Source organism: Aotus nancymaae, unplaced genomic scaffold, assembly GCF_030222135.1.
Source record: "Aotus nancymaae isolate 86718 unplaced genomic scaffold, 86718_ANA_hifiasm-v0.15.2.pri h1tg000010l, whole genome shotgun sequence".
Classification (NCBI taxonomy): Eukaryota; Metazoa; Chordata; class Mammalia; order Primates; family Aotidae; genus Aotus; species Aotus nancymaae.
Window position 1 is genome coordinate 68,812,133 of NW_026988421.1, and position 23,338 is coordinate 68,835,470.

A 23,338-nucleotide genomic window follows, 5' to 3' on the forward strand; every position below is an offset into this window, starting at 1 on the left:
AAAACTACAGCCAGGATTTATCCATGTCAACCTGTACCTTCTACCCACATATGCTAGAAACTAAATCAAGTCCCATAGAACATGCCCATTTAGCTAAGTAAGTCAGAGGATACTTTCCAATAATTACTAACACTTACATAGTTAGTATAATCAACTCTGCTTTGGTCAAGTTAATATCCTGGCAGAACAGACAGATTTGGGCTTCTCTTCTTATTAAAAAAAAAGAATCTGACAATTTAAGGGGCATATGTTCACTTCCATTTATGTCCTGGAAAATATGCCCTGTGACTTAGCAACCATGTTTTAAAAGCTCTTGCAGTTCTTAAACAAACAGAGTGTATGTTTATGAGGTTCTAACGACGTTATTTTCAGAGATGATGTAGAGTTCGTGATATGTAGCTCTGGGGCTTACAGTAAGTTGTGGATGATTTATTGGTGTGGCATACAGTATTTGCCTCGAGAAAAGTGGAAAATTAATTAAGCAGTGTTTGAAAATGTGTTAGATGACAAACAACCCGGAGCACCCTGAGACCAAAGGCCTCCCATCTTAAGAGAGAAAAGGGGTCCTTTTTGGGAGATGGAGGAGCAAGGGTTAAGAACGTTTCCTGGCATTCAGAGAGCACAGCCAATTCAAGACCAGAAAGAGAGACAGTTTAGAATAGAGGCTGAAAACGGGAGGCCCAAATCTGGCCTGCAGAGGTATTTTGCTTGGCCTGCAAGTACTTTAAGAGTTTCGGATTTGAGGTCAATATTTTTAAATTGGAGATTCAATATAAAATCCAGTATTCTCTCTCCTCTTTACAACATAGGAAGATCTGGCCACAAGAGTCTGCATTTCTGCATAGGAACGGTCACCTGGACCTGGGAAGCCACTTTAGGTGAGGTTTCAGACCTCATTGCAGCCCTCACCAGATCCTCACTCATTTCCAGCGTCTTCGCTCCCCGTCCAGCTGAATTTGCAAATTTCTGATGAAGAAAATGTTATTTTGTACTGTTGCACTCTCAGCAAACAGATCTCCTAAACCAGCAATACTTATTGTCAGATAAAAGAATGGAAAAGGCACATGCTTTTCCAAAACTCAGGAGAAGAGCAAGATTATTAAGCTGTCTTAAAATTTTTGTTGTATCCATTGTTTTGAATGCTGGGTTGCTTAAGTTTGTATTTCCCAAAGCCAAGTTATCAGACGGGGCTTAAAATAAAATGTTTATTTTTATTTTGTCATTTGAAACAATTAGACCACATTGAAGGGGTGTAGTATAAGGCATCTGTCTCTGAGCATATTTTCTTATCTGTGAAAATTTCCAGAAGGATGAGGCTGTCAGAAAGAAAGAAATAGAGCCAATTTCTCCAGCAGGCCCGGCAGGCATAGTGCCTGGGGCCCCTGTACTTATGGGGAACACACAAAAAAATCTAAATTTTAACTTCTTTAAAATCAGAAAAAAATATATATAATAATAAATAATGAATAATAATAATGAATCCAGGCTGGGCACAGTGGCTTACACCTGCAATCTCAACACTTTGGGATACTGAGGTGGGAGGATTGCTTGAGCACAGGAGCTTGAAACCAGTCTGGGCAACACAGTGAGACCCCATCTCTATAAGAAAATTTTTTTTTAATTAGCTGGGCATGATGGTGCCCACCTGTAGTCCCAGCTACTCTGAAAGCTGAAGCAGGAAGATTACTTGAGCCCTGTAGCCAGAAGTTGCTGTGAGCCATGATTGCACTCCAATCTGGGCAACAGAGTAAGACCCTTTCTCAAAAAAAAAGAAAAAAGAAAAAAAAAAGCCAGCCATGGTGGTGCATTCCTGTAATCCCAACTACTCAGGAGGCTGAGACCAAAAGATAGCTTGAGCCAAGGAGGTCAAGGTTAGAGTGAGCTATGATCATGCCAGTTACACTACAGCCTGAGTGACAGAGACTGTGCCTCTAAAAACAATAATAAATCCGGCCTGGTTTATATTCATCCTTAGATGAATGTAGACACAAAATAAAACTTTTAATATTCTTAGGGAAGAATTGGATCAACAAGGCCTACATACCTAGAGCCCATGGAAATCGCAACACGGAGCTGGGGGCAAACGCTGGTCTTCAGACCAACATCCATGTCCATGCTGTGGCCTGTTTGTGAGTAGCACAAGCTCATTTTACTGCCAACTTTCCTCCCCATCACATCCTTGTGATGCTACGCACGTGGCAAGTTCATAACAAGGCCCCTATAAAGCACATCACACACTGACCTGTTTCAAGAAGATGGTATCGATGCCTTTCAGATACTTCTGGAAGTTTCCAAATAAAAATTTCCAAACGTTTTAATTATCTACAATTGGACAACAGGTATTATCGCCACTGGATAGAGTCTGCTTCTCTGATTATTTTATGCCACCCCTGAAGCATTCTCAATCCCTAATCTCAGTGACTGATTTCAAGGCAAGGTTTTGCTTGACTTAGCATATACAGAAAATCGCAAAGCCCGAGTGCAGGCCACAATGAGAGTCTCCTCTTGTGGACTCCTAGAGTTGGGGGCAGATTGAGTGTTCTGCCTATTCAACTCAAAATCTCCCCTAGAGCCAAAACATTTTATAGTATCCAGCTATCTTTTCAACCCCTCAACCTTCAGCACTTATGGTTTGCAATGCTCATATTAGTAATTGATATACTGCTTAGTGATGCTTTACTTGTTCTTGTTTTGTTATCTTATTTTTCTTGTATATATGGCTGGAGTTCCTGCCTTTTGTAAAAATATGTATAATTAAAATATCTTAATGGAAAAGATCTAACATTATACGTAAGTACTCAAAAACCCCCAGTACCTAGCAAAATGCCTTATACACAGTTGGTACTCAGTGGAGAGCTATTACCTGATTGGTACCTTCAAGGCCACAGGTACAGACAGCTGTCAGTCTCATCTCTGTTACTGTGATGAGCCTGGTGGCCAATTCCCCCATGGTCTGCTTCACCACTTAATTTCTTGGCAGGACATGATGTTTCCTACACACACACACTCGCTGGCTCTCCTCCCTCCCTCTCTCCCTCCCTCCCTCTCTCTCTCTCTCTCCTCCCCACCCCCCTCCAAATTCTATGAACAAAGATGTATGCATCAAAAAGTCCCAAGGGCATCATTGCTTTGAGAGTTCTATTTTTAAGCCACAAATGACTCATCACCAACCAGGGTCTCCCGAAAGTTACAAGTGTCAGGCTGTCAGGTCAAAAGACAAGGGGTAAAAGACAAGGAAGAGGTCACATCTCCTCCAGCCCATGAATTCCATGATAAAGCTGTAAAAGCTGCCACTGCTCCACACACCACCCCCCTGCCCCTGCCACAGTTGTGTTAGGCACAAGCACTGCCCTTGTGTTTGGATTAAACTGTTCTGAGCTATAACATTTCGCTCCAGCTGGCTCCTATCCTCCTGATCTCTCAGCAGTCTCTGAATGCATATCTGCCTGTGACTTTAGGGAGAGGACTGGTGCCATGTGACAGGGAGAAGATGCAGCCCTCTGGTGGTATAAACTCAGGCTTGTTGCAGAGGACAGAAGTAAGTAGTACGTCTGAAAGGGAATGCATTTTCTTCATTTGCCCTGAAACAATTAATCTTTTAAAAAGAGCAAGAGAGGGCTAAGAGAGTACAAGATTGTCCAAAGCATTCTTTTTAACTTCTGGAGAGTGGCACGAAGGGAATAAATATTTCATTCTAATTTTGGAGAGCAGAGTAGATAGAGATGTATAGAAATAGTTATCAGATAGTGTTTCCACAGGGGAAACAAATGAGCAGTTGGGTAAAATGTCCTCAGAAGTTATGCATAACGAATTCCAAACAGGCCAAAACAATGTGTTCAGCCCTGTGTTACCCTTCCATAATGGAGCTGAACTCTTAACGCATACCCATCCCCATCTCCATGCTGAAATAGCACAGAAAAAGAGAGTGAGACTGTGGGGATGGAGAGAGAGAGAGAGAGAGACAGAGAGAGAGAGAGAGAGAAGTAGTAGGATCATGAAATCAAGGAATTCAAAGTCTCTTACCAATGAGGATGAAAAAAACTAATCCCATGCAGCCACCTGGCTAGATTTGATCTTTTCCACCTGGGATTATGTTTGTTCTTTCCCATGGCCCTAAAGTTTGCCCCATGACAAGGGCCTGGAAGTGCAGAATTGGCATAAAAAGACAATATATTCTTTGCTATTCAATGAGTAGGTTATCATGTCTTTGTTCATATTTGTACTTAGTAGAAAGAACCCAGGAGATCAAGTAGAAAAGGACTGGGAGAGAAGAGCTCTGTCTTCTGGCTCAAGCTCTGCCCCCCAGCTTGTCAGGTGACCTTGAAAAGCTCCCTCACCCTCATTCCTCAGGAAAGGATGCTAAGACACAGGAACGGTGGCACCAGTTGGGCTCCAAGGCCTCTTTCACTCTAACATTGTATTCTACGGTTGTCTTTTGTAGCAGATCTGAAAGGTTCAGCCCAGTCCTTCCTCCCTCTCCCAGCATAGTCCTTGATTTGCCCAATGAAATGCCAAAGATAAGGAGTTCCCTTAATGCTTCTAGATGCCGTTGCCCACAATACCTAGGTACCCCTTGTGCAATGAGAAATAAGCAAGGACACAAGGTTTCCTCACCAACGTAGAAGGGAGAAGGAGGAAGGGAAGGGCGCTAACGCTCTGAACTTTGACATAAATAAAACCAATCTGTTTGACAACCAAAGAACAGATCCTGTCCCCAAAATCTACCCATATGGAGACAAGGACATATATAGAAGTTGACTCTCTTCCTTGGCATACTCTCCACCTGTCTTCTCCACCAGGCTTTCACTCGATTCATGAACAAATGGCAATGAGGAAGGCTAGATGATCTAGGAAGACTAGAGTTACTCCCATATCAGAGAACCAAGTGTTGCTATTAAAGGGTAAAATCTGAAGGGGGACAAGGACTTCCCACTGGAGTTATTTATAGCCTCTTTGCCCTGAAGGCGTCTCCTCTCCCACCATCCCTCAGTGGGCTCGGCTCCTCCACCATCTGACATTCCATTCTTTCAACAGCTGCTGGCTCTCCTGTCGTGTTCCCTTCACAGATGTGCAGTGCCGTTCTGAACATCCTGACCTTGAACTTTCCCTACCCATAATTTTCCAAACCAAAGCCTGGCAATAAAAATGTCAGTGAGGGATGGAGAAAATTGGGGGGAGTATTTTAAAAGGAAAAAAAAAAAAAACAGGGAGATGCTTTGCGCACACAGTGATTTGTGTTGACTTCTTCAACAAAGGTTAAATGCAAGCCGTGACTTCTCAAAAAGGGCACGAAGGCGGAGAGCTGGAGCTAATTTTCCAGAACACTACCTAGAAAGGCTGTGTTCCATAAAGGAATTGGTTACAGAGTATACTGGTGAGCTTCCTTCTCTATGTCATGGGCTGTCCATCTGGTCGTGCTGCAGGATGGGCTGTGCTAAAGGGGATAGGGAAAGCTGGTATGCATAGTCCTTTACAATTAAAAATGCACTGTCATGAATGGGAAGGGATCTGTGCTGTCCTCACAGTTCTCCCAGGTGTCTGTCTTGGGGCTGAGCACGGGAGAGGCAGTGGGTCTACACCTGTGCCCAGTCAGTTAAAACAATGTTGGAGAAGGAAGCCAGACACTTTATGTCATTTCAAAAACCTCCATCCTATGTGGCCTCCATTCTTTGGGGCCAAACTTTCCTGAAGTCCCTTAGTTTGATAATAGCAACTCTCTAGCATATAAATATTGTGTAACATAATGCAAAACTATAAGCAATCAACTAATTCTGCAACTCTCTAAAAGAGATAAAAGAATGTATCTCATGCGAAACAACATTTTTCATATCTATTTCAGTATGCCAAATCACAGGGACAGACTAGGTAAGGGGAGGAAGACCAAAGAGTCTTTGGACACCCCTAGGTGGTAGAAGCTCATGACAAACAATCAACTGTCCTTGTCCTTTGTTCCCTTGATCCTATCCCATTGCAAAATGCTGCCACTCCACCGAGATAAAAGAGAAGTATGTATTATTAAGTCATTATGAGGGAGGACTGAATCAACGCCCAAGCAGACATCAGACAGTACCTGACCCAGGGCAGTGTCTTATGTGGAAGGCCTGTGATAGGAGCCTCCTATATACCCACAACTGCACTCTTGATTCTCAGGGTGAGAAATGGGGAAAAGAAGAATGAAAGCGAAAACAAGACCAATGCGTTGGCAGGATGAGGTGATGCAACTTCCCATTCTTGCAACATCTCATTAAACCCCGTCAGTTACTTCCAAAATCTAGAAATTTACTTCTTGACACTTAGAAGAGAGATGGCTTTAGAATGAGCCATACTGGAATCAAATCCTGGCCGTACTGCTTACTAGCTATATGGCTTGGGCTATGTCTGCAGCTTCGGCCTCTTCATCTGTAAAGTGGGAATAGTAACACCTTATCCTAAGAAGTTGTGAGGGGAATTCAACGAGGTTGCGTGTGCTATTTATGGTAAGGTGCCTAGCCCTGTAGCTCACAGACAGCACATAATCAGTGAATGTTAGTTCCCTCCAATCATTTGCCCTCTCTTCCCTTTTGAAAGAGAATTTCTAGGCCAAGGGATGAGAGGCCAGGCTATGTGAAGACTGGAGTGGGAGAAACTATTGGGCGACTAACCAGTTCTGCTAAAGCTCTGGGCATCCCCATTACATCAACGGTGCCAGTTTTATTTTCAGAGACTGAAAACAATCTGGTCAATTTCTATCGCAGTCTTAAAGATAGTTTTCCTTAACCATAAGCAATTTTACTGCCTGGAAAATGTTCAGCATTATCGCATTTGAAGATGTTACAAACTAATAAATGAATACAAAATGAATAAATGGGGAGAAGATGCCATTTTCCAATCGTAACCCCACTGTTGCCTTGGCAATTGGGCCCTTGGGTGAGATGCTCTACAAAATTTGCTGCTCTTCCCTCCTCCTTCCTAACGTCCACATCCCTAAAACAGCAGTGCTGATATCGGAAGCCAAGAGCAAAGATTGGCAAAATCAGCAAGCGCCCCCACTGTGTGCCAGCCATTTTAGAGCAGATAAAGTCATTAAGGAAAAATTTAACAACGTATAACCTTTCAGCTTTACTCTGCGAACAGCAGGTAGCTTCCCTTTCAGAGACAAGAGCCTGCATTGAAGTCACCAGTAAGCAGGACTTGACCTTCATTTTCAGTATACGCAGTATTAAATATTCATAATCCACGTAACGATAGCATAAGAAGTAGCAGCGTTTAAACATGAATCAAAGGAATAAATATCTTCACACATGTGAGTCATCCTTTCCCAGAATGCCCCTGGTAAAAATGCAAATACCCAGAGCTCTGGGCCTCTGTCTCTTCCAACTTTCTCTTGAAATTCTGAAAGCAACAGGGACTGCTGCATTATGCAATCCACGAATCTCGCTCTCATGCTGACACTGGTGGGTCTTTGTTTTTTTTCCCTTATCTGTTAGATAAGAATTGCTGTTCTTGTGTCAAAGGGAGGAAATAGACAAGGATGGAAGCAGCAATGGTGACATTAGCACCCACAGGGCGTCTACAGGCACTCTTGACTTGGTTGTACAGTTTCTAAAAAATCTTTGCTTCACAAGGATCAGAATGTGTGGGAGGACAGGGATGGCGTAGGTGTCGGAAGACATCAGAACTAGGAGCTAAAGTGACGTGTGACATAAATTGGGCAGGAGTCCTTTTAAAAAGAATGAAAAAGAAAGGGAGCTTTTTGTACACAATCCATCTTGTGTGGCTAATTGGAGATCTTTGGGGAGATGGTGTGTGCAGGGCTCAATGCTTGTCTGTGCTTGTTAAGGCACTGATGTGATGTCTGACCAAAGACTTGGTCCAGAGACATCTTCCTCTTTTGGGGTGTTTCTAGAGAGTCTACTGCTGGGATGAGAAAGCATAATTTTAATAAGGTTTGATGTAATTCTCTTTGGTTTTCAAATCCAGGAGCTCTGAGGACAATCTGTCTTAACTAGACAGTAATCACTTGAGGATACACAAATGAGTCTTCCCTTGCAATCACCCTAGGATCATTAAGACCACACCCAAGGAAAATGCCCTATGCTGGGATCTATCTTTGCCTAATGGCCAAAATCAAAAGGTGTGCAGCTGTCTTTGGAAGTGATTTATCCATCACCTCTGGATAGTAAGAAGAGCTTTGAAAGGTTAAAAATATCATATACCCACCAATGATGACATTTCTCTAAACTACAATACTCATCTGCTGATGGACAGATGTAAAATAACCACCTAGCCTGCTTGTCCACTTGCACAACTGGAGCTGGCCTGCCTTGAGACATATCTGGTCCAGCAGACCACAGGAGGCTGTTTTATAAATTAATCAGCATTCCTCGCACTTTTTAAAGGGCTGGGTGCAGAGAGCCTGGAATCTCAAACTTGTACTACAGGATAGTCCTCACAATTCTGCAGGGCAGGGGGCAGGCAGCTGTAGCTAAAACTCACCAAGACAAGCTATTTCACACATGTCTGTTGGATTAGATTCACTTGTGGGAAAGCCTATATATTGTCCCTGATTTATTTATTTGAAGGGTGTAAATACTAACTACAATTTATCTGGAGAATTCTGAGTGCGTTTTTTCCAGGGTGATGATTTAGTATAACTTCCATGAGAAGTTTAAAGCTGTCTTTCCAAAATGCCCAGATGGCCAGCCAAACCATGAATGTGTAAAACTGGTAACAGTTTTGAATGAAAGACATGGATTTTAAGAATTTACATTCTACTTTCTCACTTTCTTTCCATTTGCATCTTATATGTGGCTGGAACTTCATTTTTTTCTCATTCACTAAGCTTGATTATAATTTTTTAATAGATTTCACTGTGTTTTATTCCTGTAAATCTATGGACTTACCATAGAGATGGCTTTAGATATTCTACAGCAATTCTCCCCCCAAACTTAAACTGAGCTTGCTTGCTATCTTTACCCAGGAAGATGGAAAAATCCCTTGTGCCAACTCCACTGATGGGGCCTGCCACAGGACAGAATCTTCGGATATGGTCTCATGACCAAATGACATCATGAAAATGAAAAGTGTCGACACATGCACACATATGTTCATTGTGGCCCTGTGTACAATAGTAAAGACCTGGAACCAACCCAAATGCCCATCAATGATAGACTGGACAAAGAAAATGTGGTACATATACACCATGGAATACTACACAGTCATAAAAAAACAATGAGTTCGTGTCCTTTGTAGGGACTTGGCAGAATCTGGAAACCATCATTCTCAGCAAACTGACACAAGAACAGAAAGCCAAATACTGCATGCCCTCACTCATAGGTGGGTGTTGAACAATGAGAACACGTGGACTCAGGGAGAGGAGCATCACACACTGGGGGCAGTTGGGCGGGGGGGTAGGGGAGAGACAGCAGGGAGTGGGGAGGGAGGGGAGGGTGGGGAGGGATAACATGGGGAGAAATGACAGATATAGTATGCACCTAAAGTAAAATAAATAAATTAAAAAAAAAAAAAGAAAATGAAATGTGTCTACATAAATAACCAGAAGGTCTTATAAACAAAGCCTTGCTATGCCAAATCATACAGTTTAGCAACAGAGAAGAAAGGCTAAAGCTGGGATGAGGCTAGGACAGTCCTCAAGCAGAATGCGAATAGCCTTGTTTGTAACCTTACTGGCATTTTTGCTAGGAAAGATAAGGACAGGATTGAGGTTACATCTTTGGGATAGACTATTTGCAAGTCCATAAAAGAAACTGGAATCAGAGGAGACTTCCAATGCTGTCTTCCCCAAAGCTAAGAAGAATCATAATTAAAGCCAAAGAACATAGAGACAGTGTAGGACATTAGTGAAAGAGGGTACGCATTGGGGAATTTCATTCCTTTTCATCTCCTCACATGGAAACGGAGAACACCAGGATCTATGGAACAAAAGACTGCCTCATAGTAGACTGTAAAAAACGACACAATCCAAATCCATCTAAAGAGCATTTTATTTCTGAGAAAAACAGGACAAAGGTTAAAAAAATTAAAGAACAAAAAGGGAAGGTAAGTGCTGGCCGAGGCATCTGTACTTCGAACCCATCACCACACTCACCTTCATATCAGGGTTTTTTCTCTGTGAGGCATATAGGCCACAAACCCAAACCTCTTTCCTGAGCCCCAGCATGGAAGTTGGCAGGGTCTGCACCCCACGACATGTGAGAACACCCCTGGAGAGAGATTGGAGAAACAAGACCAGGGGCTTTAGAGGATCTCCAGTTCAATTCTAATAGGGTCCAGAATCATTAAGAGTAAATATTTAAAAGGGGGCTTACCTTCAATGACATGTCAATGGAAGTCTTCCAAACTTAAACAAGCTCTTCTCTTTCTTGGCTCAGGAGAGCTGATGGAGGGAGCCTGTGGAATCTTGCCTCCTGACAGCGTTTAAAGGACTTTCCATCTGAGATGGGTGATGGCAGCCCAGCCTCGCATGAGGGGATGGGCTGAAGGACCTCTGATAGGCTTAGACTTGGATGATTCCCAGAGACACATTATTAAAGGAGATATTTTCTTTATTTTCCCTGACTGACATTTTGGCCACTGCACCCAAATGCACAAAATTCTTGGCTGGTGACCAGATGGCTCTGGGAAATTCCGAGTTTAGGTGTGCATGAAATTATCACCATCCCGAGCCACAGGAAAGGAGCAATAAGCTCAGAATTCAGGCACACCAGGATCTGAGCCACCAGGAACACCAAGCAGGTTTCCTAGTATCAAAGTCTAGTATCCAACCACACCAGGGATAGAGTTAAAGTTCAAAACACTCGCACAGTGGACAATAAGGGCAACACACTCAAGGCCACTGTCACTAGAGTCGCCAAGTTCACACCACAACAGAAAATGAGTTAGACTCCAGCTCGTTTCCTAGATACCGTCAACTTCACGATTGCAATAGTACAGTTGGAACAAATTATGCCCTCAGGGTTGGCACCTGCAGGAATCAGGGCAGAACTGGCTACAACCTTGTAGTTCTAATCCATGCCTCTTCATCCTTCTGCAAGGTCTTTATCATCTGTCACCCAGGCTCACTCTGGAGCACCAGTCCATTCGACTGGTACCCAAGGAGTCTGCATGAGTGTCCACTCTAGAATTTCTCAAATGGTCATGGGCCTCCACCTCTGGGAGTCATCATGAACTCCTCCATCCATCTCCTTACCTTCCCATGTCAAGAAGCACCAGTGTGCAATGCTTCAGCTGAATACCTGGTTAGCAGGTGAAAGGATAGCACCATGATTTCTAATCTGACCTCCAGTAAGATCAAAGCATTGGAAACCCAATTGAGAAAAGGATCCAACAACCATGGCAAGAATGGCTCAGATTCTATCTGTGGGAAACCGTCACCCTCCCAGAAGTTGCAAATTCCCATCAAGTCATCTTAACTACTTGACATCTTCATTGTAAATACATCATCAGGAAACAGCTCTTTAAAAATAAATAATACCTAGAAAGAGGGCTTGACCTCAGATACCTGTCCCTCCTATGTCAGCAGAATCAAAGTAGCCTTCTTTCTGAGAACTTTCTTTCCCACTTATAAAATCAGTACAGAACAGCCCCGGCTTACTCCAAAAGTATTCTGCACTCAGAAGGCTCTTGCAAAAGTTGGTGTTAAGGTAACTAAATGGATCAACATAAAAGCTCATGACTGTTTATGAAACGAGGGCAAGAAAGTATATTTGAATACTCACTTTGACGAATCTATGAAGTATATTACAAGTGCACCGATGCTGAGAGCAAAGACTAAGACAACCTGCAAAAGAAGAGGAGAGTGCCATCACTTAAGAGCTGGACCACAGGATGTTTGGTTTTTTTGACACATGCAGCAGCAGCTTTGGAATATGGTGCCCATTGCTCTTGGGAACCTGCTTGGAAATCTCACCCCCTCCCCCAGCCCACCATACTCCCTCCAGATTGGCTCCTCAGCAACCTCACTCCTTGCCAATAGGGGTCAGGGTAGCCATTTATATCTCAGAGCATTGGATTTTTTTTTTTTTTTTTTTAATCTGGCCCTGTTATCTCAAAGTCCAGCTTCTCTGCAATTGAAATTGATAAACTTCAGTGGGAAAAGAGCAGGTGAAAATTTAGGGTGATACAATTTTTCATATTACATGTAGTGCAGGATCTGCAGGAACTCTAATAAAGAAATATCAACTTCAACAGCCTCATTGAGGCATAATTTACATACCACAATATTCACCCATTTTAAAAGTACGATTCATCAATGACTTTAGTAAATCTACTAAGTTATGCAACCATCACTGTAATCCAGTTTCAGAACATTTTCATCGTCTCAGTAAGATCCTTCATGCCTGTTAAATCAATCCCCTTCCCCACTTCCCAGCCCCAGAGCACACTAATATACTTTTTGCCTCTATACAAGAGATATCAATTTGAAGAGCACAAATTTGCTCGTACAAATGTGTGTATGTGTGCACATACATAAAGATATATTCATTGCATGTGTGATCTATGTGTTTATAACACTTCTGAAATAGTCATGAAAACAGTTTGGTTAAGGAAGTCAATTAGGCAATCCATTAGGCCAGTTATATGACAATCCTTGTCCTACTCTACACTCTTCAATCAAAATGAATCTCCATTGATGGAAGACAGTTTTGGCATCTCCTTCAGTGGATACCTGTCATGCTAAGGTCCATCAAATGAATGTGTAGCCGATTAGGCTGACACTGACACCTCTGTCCTCACTACACATTCTGCTTTCTTTAATCTTTCAGAGAGGAGACTATTAATGCGAATGAAGAATAGTCAGAAATAAAGAAGATGTTTTCAGCCAACAATTAAGACTGAGAACAAAAAGTAGGCACCACCATTACACACAACACCTGGCTTCTAGGTCAACCTTTCAGGTATGCTGATATCCTGAAGAGACTGCAGGCTGAAGGGCACTGGAAGTCAGTCTCCTCAGTGCCCACCTATTAACATCTCTCAGGCTTTAACTGGTGGGTAGAGAGGAATCCCAATGTATGTAAATCCCAATGTATCATCCCAAAGCATGATCAAGCTGCATCTGTGTGTGTGTGTGTATGTGTGTGTGTGAAAGAGAGAGATTCTGTCTCTCATACACACACACCATACATCTGTATTTTGTATGTATGCCAAAGTGGCTGACAGAAAATGAAATCTGCATGAGATACTCATTTAAAGCACTGCAAAACTCCATGGAGCTCCTGGGGCAGAATGGTGGCTTGCACAGTCCAGAAAATGACCATTAAAAACACCGGACACTGTAAAAGGAATGTGCAGTTTCATAGCAACCGATAAAATCTCCACATAAACGGAGGTGTTAAAACAATACATCACTGAGGTTTATTTCGTTCTGCCATTTTCTTTTAAAAACTAAAACATGCTCCAATTGAATGCTGCAATCTATCAGTAATTATCATCTGCCCAGCACTAATCCCTCTTGGCTGCTTCACCTCAGCCCCTCCTCTCACACACATTCATTCATATGTTCCTTTCAAAGGTACACACAAAAACAAGCAAACAAAAACATGAGCAGACCTCTGATTTTTCCTCTATTATCTAAAGGAGGCAGCAAAACAAAGAGCTTAAGATTAATTTTGATCTGTGCTGCTATTTCTGAGGCATAAGCAGTTAGACCCTGGCCCTGACCTCATTCTCAAAAAGCTGCAAAGAGAAGGGGTGTGGCCAGAACCCAGGAGAAGGGCCTCTTCTCCATTCATAAACAGCTGATTTAAGACTAATCCCTGTCCATTTGGCTCCCTGTGTGTGTATCTGGGAATGCTGAGCATCTGTCAGAGCTGGCTAAAGCCACTGTTGCAGAAAAGGATAGGAAAGAAGTTCTTGCAAATGGCATCTACATCATTCTGTAAGGAACTCGAAATCTAAGACCCCTGCAATGGCAGTGATCTCCCAGCATCCAATGGGCAACATAGCTGATACTAATTTGCTCCAGCTGCCTCCACTTGGAGTCTGTTATGGGGACTAATGCATTCCTTATTTAAGCAAATAAGCCAGTGACAGGAAGAGGGCAGGAATCTTGCTGCCCTCTGAAGATGAAAACTCAAATATCAGCATCTCTCTGATAGGGTAAGAGAGGGAAGAAACCCAGGAGGGAAATGACCTCCACAGCTCCCTGGCACTGAAGATTTTGTTGAATGGACCTGCACTTGGGTCCACATGTTCAGCTGGAAGGCCTCCTCTCAATGAGGTACAGGATAGGCAAACTGCCTTACAATGCACTGTGAAACACTCCCTGGGGAGATGATCTGCCGCTCAGTGTTAAGGTAACTGTATATTTAGTCTTGCAACTTGCTAAATGCCTCTTTATCGTGTCAGGCTCGATCACATTGTCAGCCCAGATCCAGGTGCTGCAGAAAACACATCAACCCTTTGGATGTGGTCATGAAAATAGAATTTCCATCAGAGACTTGTCTTCTCTAGGCCCCTAGCAAAGTCACCTTAGAAGTGTCAGTTTATTCTCTTTCTCTATCTCTCTAACAAATCCCCATTGTCTGAGAACTCAAAGTCTGAAAAAAACAAAATGGTTAGATTTTAGTCTATCTGGTAATGGTAGTATTATAGAGTGCCCCAAATAGTAATCTAAGTGTTTGGCATATGCTATATATAAGACCCAAGAAAAACAGAAGATGGAAGGCTACTCAGAGTCATGAAATACTTTTTTTTTTTTTTTTTTTGAGACGGAGTTTCGCTCTTGTTACCCAGGCTGGAGTGCAATGGCGCGATCTCGGCTCACCGCAACCTCCGCCTCCTGGGTTCAGGCAATTCTCCTGCCTCAGCCTCCTGAGTAGCTGGGATTACAGGCACGCGCCACCACGCCCAGCTAATTTTTGCATTTTTAGTAGAGACAGGGTTTCACCTTGTTGACCGGGATGGTCTTGATCTCTTGACCTCGTGATCCACCCGCCTCGGCCTCCCAAAGTGCTGGGATTACAGGCGTGAGCCACCGCGCCCGGCCACTTTTTTTTTTTTTTTTTAAGACAAGAGTCTTATTCTGTCACCCAGGCTCAACTGCAGTGGCACAATCTCAGCTCACTGCAACCACTGCCTCCCAGGTTCAAGCAATTCTCCTGCCTCAGCCTCCTGAGTAGCTGGGACTACAGGTGCCTGCCACCACACCTGGCTAATTTTTTGTATTATTAGTAGAGACGGGGTTTCACCATGTTGGCCAGGCTGGTCTCAAACTCCTGACCTCAAGTGAACTGCCTGCCCCAGCCTCCCCAAGTGTTGGGATTACAGGCGTGAACCACTGTATCTGGCTAAATATACTCTTTTTTTATAGTGATTCATACGTAGATTAATCCCATGCTATTATGCAATTAGTGATAAATCATATAGTACAGGTTTAGCCAATATAAAATGAACTATTGCCTAGATGGATCATTAGTAACTGGGTAAGGGTAGGAAAAGCAGGTGTCTTGTCTCAATAGCCTCTCCTTTCCCAAAATGTCCTTCCTTTCTACATAGTACGGCTACTCCAATATCCCTCCAGGAAGGGGTGGGGCCACTGGGAATCCTTTTGCAAGCTTCTGTAGTTTCAGGGACAAGGAGGACAGAAGCCCAAGGGACATGGTAAAATTAGGCCAAGGAAAGCACAGTACCCTAGAAAGCAAAGCATCCCCCCGCCTCCAGCAGCTGAGTTGTTAGAATAAGACAATAACCAAGCATGTAACAAAGCACTGGCCCACACAAGGGCTTGGGGGCAGCAGTCTGATACACAGATAATTTGAGCATTGCCTCTCAGGGCACTTCCGCTAACTTGCTCGAGAGCCTGTCCTGCTTACTGAACTTGCCATCTGTCCAAGCTCAACGAATCACCTCAGCAACCTTGGAAGGTATGAACTGCCACCTTCTCAGATTTACTGAAAACACCCATATGCTGTGTGGTGATATCGAGTACTCCGTGTACCAGATTCCTAAAAACAAAAGCAATTTGATAAATGTCATTGGAACAATGGTGCTTTGAGTCATCTATTTTCAAAACTCCAAGATCAAATAAGACATGTGTTTGCATAAAAGAATGCCAGGAACACACATACGTGGTTAATTTTTTAAAGGGCAGGGCACAGTGGCTCACGTCTGTAATTTGAGCACTTTGGGAGGCCATGGCAGGTGGATCACTTAAAGCCAGGAGTTTGAGACCAGACTGTCCAAAACAGTGAAACCTTGGCTCTAACAAAAAATACAAAAATTAGCATTTGTGGTGATTTGAGCCTGTGGTGGTTTGTAGTCCCAGCTACTTGGGAAGTTGAGGCAGGAAAATTGCTTGAACCCTGAAGGCAGAGGTTGCAGTGAGCCAAGAGCGTGACACTGCATCCCAGCCTAGGCAACAGAGTGAGACTCTATCTCAAAAAAAAAAAAAAAAAAAAAGTCTGTCCAACACCTGATGCAAAGAAGGAGCCTAGTGCTAAATGGGGAGGAGAGAGGGGAAGTCCATAGTCATTTCCCTAGATGAAAATCCCGGCGGGCCCTGAAGATCTTTCAAATGTCTGACAAAGTTCATGAACATGGAAAATAGTACAGTCAACATAGAATAGTCCCCCTCAGGTGATGTAGCACTTCAGAAAAAAGGCAGATTCGGTGATGTGAGTATAGAGGTGACTGAGTCAGGAAAGCTGGCTCTCAGAGATGTTCCCTGTTCTAGAGCCTGGATTAGAGTCACTGGGATTAAGCCTATGTGCTTTCAGGGGGTGTGTGAGGCTTCATGGCCTTGGGAGACAGATTCAGAGTGGAGGCTCACAAAGGTGGCTCCCACCAGAATCCAGTCACTTGAGGAGCTTTCCTTCCAAAGCAGAGACCGCTCTCATCCTACCCTGGGACCAGTGAATCATGAGCTGGGGGAGGGGAAGACTGGGCACCTCTTTTTAACAAGCTCCTCCAGTAAATCTGACGTGTGGCCAAGAATGGGAGTCACTGAATTAAAGCCATTAGGAGAAACCACTTAGCTCAAGTCAGAGATTAATTTACAAATGTCACCTTAACAATTAGCCCATTAGAACATATGTACGAAGCCTGCAGGCTTAGAGAATCGTGCTAGGAGTACTAGAAAAAGTACAGAGAGAAGGATGAATTAATCCTCTCCTGAGCAGGTTTTACACATTCTTCTCAACTCACAGCAGAACAAATGACCCTAATTAATGATTTTGCATGTTTGATCAGGGTTTAGCCGGGTACTGACAGCAGAGACCCTTCTCAGAAAATGGACAATTTTCTATATATGATCCCAAAGACATATGACTTTTTAAATTGAAGCATATAATTTATATATAATAAAATCCGCTATATTAAAAAATACACTTTGGGAGGCCAAGGCAGGAAAATCGCTTGAGCCCAGGAGTTCAAGACCAACCTGGGCAACATAGCGAGACCCTATTTCTACCAAAAACTTAAAAAAGAAAAATTAGCCAGGCATGCTAGCACATGCCTATATTCAAGCCACTACAGAGGCTGAGGAAGGAGGATCGCTTGAGCGTGGGAGGTTGAAGCTGCAGTTAAGCTGTGATCAAACCACTGCACTCAACCTGGGTGACAAAGCAAGATCTTGTCTCACAGACACACAAAAAGAAAAAAATAGATGCAAGAACTTCCAAGGCAAAACAATCCAGTGACATTTTGTTTTTGAGAGATAACATCATTCCAACATCTAAATTATAATGTTTCTGGCCTGGTGAATTTATTAATAACATGCCAACACACATTTATTGAACGCCTATGAACAAGGGTGTTCAATAAATGCACTCTCGCAGAGTGAGACAGAGAATGCAAAGCTAAAACAGCTAAGTCAGGCCTGCCCTTTGCCCTCAAGGAACATGGAACCTAGAAGTTTAAATTACTCAGGAGTCCCTTCTGAATGTAAGAAATGCTACACATATCAAAAGTCACCTCCAGGATGTCAAGGAAAGATCAGATCAGGCAGAGAAGCAACCCCACTCTCATTTCAGACTCCCAAAGTGGAAGGGGGAGAGAAAGGGAGAAATGGAAAACCAAGGAAGAAGAAAGAAGAATTTTTGACATTCTAAGTCCATCTGGCTGTTCGAGGAAAGGACAGACACCAGTGATAAAGTTTGGCTGAGTCCCCACCCAAATCTCATCTTGAATTATAGCTCTCACAATTCCCATGTGTTGCTGGGGGGACTTGGTGGGAAGTAATTGAATCATGGGGGCGGGTCTTTCCCATGATGTTCTTGTGATAGTGAATAAGTCTCACAAGATCCAATGGTTTTATAAAGGAGACTTTCCCTGCACAAGCTCTCTCTTCCTGCCACCATGTAAGATGTGACTTGCTCCTCCTTGCTTTCCACCATGATTGTGAGGCCTCCCCAGCCCCATGGAACTGTGAGTCCATTAAACTTCTTTTTCTTTAAAAATTACACAGTATTGGGTATGTCTTTATCAGCAGTGTGAAAACGGACTGATACAACCAGGCACACAGGATGATGGGGAAGGAAGAGTACAGGACTACAGAAGACCTGGGTGTGAATCTCCACTCTGTCCCTATAAGCAACATGCTCTTAAGCATGTCACTTAATCCCTCTGGGACTCAGTTTCCCAATCTGTGAAATAATGAGATTGAAACAGATGATTATTAGATGGAGGACCTTGGTAGAAACTACAAACTTCTGGCTCGAAAAGGTAGCCCTCATTCATGCTAACCGTAAACCACGGATGCATAAGTCTAATTCAACATGCTGACAATATGCCTGTCCCTAAATCTGTATACAAGAGGCTTGTTTCATAAGATCACAAGAGTAAACTCCGTGGACACTCAGATTCATAGTTTGTGTTTCCAAAAGCACAACTGCTCATGTGGAATGTCATCCCACAAAACTACATGAACAAGACATAGAAGGGCCACCAATCAGCTCTCTCCTGAGTCTGAGTCTCATTTCTGCCATCACTACAGAATATTGAGTGGTGGTCTGACCCATTCCCTCCCTTTCCTTGCCTCTGTGAGTCTTTGAAAAGCCCATGCTTTTGCAGGCTTTACCCCTCCAGAAGCTCAGACTGAGTTTCAGTGTTTTCCTATGGAAAAAAGAAAAGGATTGTTTTCTCTTTACAGTTTAGCAAGTATAGTCGATATTTTGTCATTCCTAAGTCATGAACAGTTCTCAATAGAAGAAGATATAGGCCAAGTGCAGTGGCTCATGCCTGTAATCCTAGCACTTTGTGAGTCAAGGTGGGTGGATCACTTGAGGTCAGGAGTTCAAGACCAGCCTGGCCAATATGGTGAAGCCCCATCTCTACTAAAAATATAAAAATTAGCCAGGTGTGGTGGCATATGCCTATAATCCCAGCTACTTGGTTGGCTGAGGCAGAATAATCGCTTGAACCCAGGAAGCGGAGGTTGCAGCTAGCCGAGATAGCATCACTGCACTCCAGCCTGGGCAACAGAGTGAGATTCTGTCTCAAAAACAAAACAAAACAAAACAAAAACATATACTTTTTCCCACCAAAACAGGATTTTTTGTTATCACACATTTAAAAAGATCTGTAATACTCTGCATAGCCATTTAATCATTCACAGGTTCCCTAAATTCCCAACCTAGCGTTCTGAAACATTACATTTGACTCATGGAAGCACATGCACAAAAATGCTGTAAATTGATTCACTGGAAACCAAGACTCCAAACAACGGATTAAGTAGAGATGTATTCAAGATGAAAGAAAGGAAGAAGAAAGAGGGGATTTGTAGTTGGTATTGGAATTATAGCATTAAAATAAAATGTATGGGATTGCCAGATAAGAGTAAAACTGTTTTGTTCACATGTAAGGAAGCCTAGTAAAAATGTCTATGGTTTTATAGGTATTAGGATCTGCTGCTTCCAAAAATGCAATACAATGAAGCCATACTCAGTGTGCAATGGATTGAATTCTTAGGACACACATGTCAGTTGAAGAGGGTCCCTCCTTAAATCACCTCAGATGACTTCCATAGCTTTTGGTATGAAGAAAAACAATCCCTGACAGAGTCTACAAGGCTCTGGCCTTTTCCTTCTCTCTGGCTTTATCTCACATGCTTCCCCATCTAGCCTCCAGGTACCTAACTTGCAGTTCTTCTCATTCACCATTTGCCTCCTCCCACCCCAACCACCACAGAGCCTTCCCACAAGCACGTCCCTCCTCCCAGAAGCCTCACCTCCTCCTGTAGGATGCCTATTCTCCAGAAATCAGCTCTACTGTCACTTCTCTGCCCATAGTTATATTCTGTTTTTTACAGCAGTTAGCAAAGCAGCAATTTTACATTTCTTTGTGCATCATTTTGATCAATGGCTCTGCTCTTTCCTTTGCTGGATGGCAAGTTCTATGAAGGCAGGGTGTGTGTCCATTTTTAGTTATCACTAAATTCCAAGAAGCTAGCAAAGTGTCTCCATCAGTATTTTTTAAATGAATAAATATGTAGAGAAAAGGCTGGAGAATGAGTTTGAAGACTGAGTGCAGTGGAAGCAAAAGAGAGGTGTGAGAACATGTATTACCCTCATTGAGTGAAACCCTGAAGTTTATAACCTGGAATAAAGGTGAGATGCAGTTCCAGGTGATGGCAGGATCCAGGGAACCCCCGGGGAAAGTGGAGTGGGAAGAAGAGCGTCATGGTGGTCAAGGTTGAGAGTCTGAGACACAGACAGGGAGAGCAATGACAGTCCTGCACATAGACTCAAAGGGGATGGTGGGAGCCGAGGTTGAGGTCAGAACCATCACTGAATAGGGGGAGGGGCCTGGAGCTAGGTGGGTGACAGCATCAAGAAGGACAGACAGAGGAAGGATTTAGTCGGACGGCAGAAGTCTGCAGAAATCAGGTTTCTACAAGAACAGAAGGACAGTGAAGGGCCAGAGTGTCCAACACTCCTGGGTTATAAAGATGGTTGGGCACGGTGGCTCACACCTATAATCCCAACACTTTGGGAAGCCAAGGCAGGTGAATCACCTGAGGTCAGGAGTTCAAGACCATCCTGGGCAACATGGTGAAAACCCATTTCTACTAAAAGTATAACGATTATCTGGGTGTGGTGCTTCACACCTCTAGTCCCAGCTACTGGGAAGGCTGAGGCAGGAGAATCTCTTGAACCCCAGTGGTGGAGGTGACAGAGAGCCACTGCACTGCAGCCTGGGCAACAGAGTGAGATCCTGATTCAAAAAAAAAAAAAAAAAAAACAGAAAAGAACAAAGAAACAGCAACCTCAAGAGAGACAGAGAGAGAAGTGAGGGAAACAACTATGTCTCTAGGAAAAACAGATTCAACCGAGGTGGCAAATATAGGGAGCATTATGTGAAGAATTAGAGAATTCAGATTTGAATCAGGACTAGGAATCTGGGAAAACAGATATCATGAGAAAGCGAGATGGAGAGGTACAAAATAATGCAAATACCAACATATCAATAATAAATGAATATATTTGTGTGGATGTGTATGCACACAGGCAAACACACAGCAAGGGGCACAGAGACACACTGTGACTCCTCTAATCACAAAGACCAGGTCTCTATCAGTATTTATTAACCACCTGTGGGTCTCTATCAGTATTTATTAACCACCTGCGGGTCTCTATCAGTATTTATTAACCACCTGCATGCCCCCCAGCAGTTTATCTCTGTGCATTTTCAAATCAGGTCACTTCAAAATGACTATAAACACAAATGAAGCCCTGGAAAACAACAGGACTCCCTCTTACTATAAGTTTACTATAATTCATGCATCCACCAGTATACAGACAAAATTAAGTGCAATCGTGGACTTTTTTTGAGAGGGCAGAAGAAAATTTTACTCGTGCAGATAGACACAGAGGATCTGAATTCTCATTTTTTAATGCTCCCTAAAGGAGAATCTGGAACACAATTACTACAAGCCAATTGCCCAATCTCTTCCCTTCTGAGGGCTTCCTGTGACATAACTATAGGGCCAGAGTCATGTGAACTTCTAGAGGTTCGTGTTCCCCAAACATTGCAGAGGTGGTGGTGTCCTACATCTTGGATTTTGTCGATGATGCTCATCTCATTTCACCCAAATTAAAAAATACAGAAAAGTTCAAATTGCTCCTCCTAAGGTGTAATTTATTGTAACTGAAATGAGGGAAAGCAATTGTAATAGGAAGTCAGAAAACTTTCCCTAAAACCTGTGTCCTTCCTGAGTGTCAAGGTTTAATGACACTGAAACCTTACATCATTGCATCATAAAACTTAAAAGGTTGCTTTTTGCATAATTTTACCAATGACATTAAAACCGATGCACTGGCAAGCATGATAAAATCTTCCATTTGAGGTCTAAAGTTTGAAAGATCTTTCCTGTCCAATTATTGAAAAACCTAGGGGGAGAAGTTCCATCCGCTGTGGAGCGCTCAAGTTTGCAGATAATGAGCTTTTTAAGAAATTGTCTGGCTTAAGTGCATGTGGGTTTGGCCAACTGGATTTTTAATTTAATTAGGTTTATGAGATGAGCAATCTTCTGTAGTGTACTCAGGTCAGAAGTTGCCACTCACTGTCACCGAGGGCTGAATTTGTGGCCATCTTTGCCCTAATTCTCAAACCTTGCCAGTTCTTAAATTATATTAAAGGCAAAACAGGAATTTAAAGGTGGGGCTCAAACAAACACTTATATACCCATGTTCATATAAGTATTGCTTCCAGCCAAAAGGTGGAAGCAACCCAAGTGTCCATGGACAAATGAATGGATAAACAGAATGTGGTCTCTCCATAAAACAGAATATTATTCAGCCTTAATAAAGAAGGAAATTCTGGTCCATGCTCCAACAGGAACGGACCTTGAAGACATTATGCTAAGTGAAATAAGCTATACACAAAAGGACAAATATTATGTGAATCTACCTATATGAGGTACCTAGAGTAGTCATATTCATTGAGACAGGAAGTAGAATGATGGTTCCTTGGAAGTGGGGGAGAGGGAGAAATGGAGAATTATTGTTTAATGGGTACAGAGTTTCTGTTTTGTAAGATGAAAAGAGTTCTGGTGATGTGGTTTGAATGTTTTGTCTCCTCCAAATATCCTGTTGAAACATGACCCCTAGTGTTGGAGGTGAGCCCTGGTGGGAGATGTTTGGGTCATGGGAGTGGATCCCTCATGAATGGCTTGGTGCCCTTTCAGTGGTAATGAGTTAGTGAGAGAGATGATTGTTTAAAAGAGTCTGGGACTCCTTACTTCTTTCTTGTCCCCTTGCTCTTGCTCCCTCTCTTGCTATGTGATACACCAGCTCCCCCTTTTCCTTCCACCATGATTGTAAGCTTCCTGAAGTCCTCACCAGAAGCCAAGCAGATGTGGGTGCCATACTTGCACAGCCTGCAGAACCATGAACCAAGA

At 42.9% G+C, this 23,338-nt stretch overlaps 1 protein-coding gene across 22 annotated transcripts in view; it reads right to left on the minus strand.

The window, feature by feature from the left end:
* KCNMA1 (potassium calcium-activated channel subfamily M alpha 1) overlaps positions 1-23,338 on the minus strand; it is a 761,855-nt gene that overhangs the window by 365,024 nt on the left and 373,493 nt on the right. For all 22 annotated transcript variants that reach the window (XM_064374369.1, XM_064374367.1, XM_064374368.1 and 19 more), the window contains exon 3: positions 11,718-11,779. In XM_064374369.1, coding sequence (XP_064230439.1) covers positions 11,718-11,779 — 62 coding nt within the window. The remainder of the gene's footprint in view (positions 1-11,717; positions 11,780-23,338) is intronic.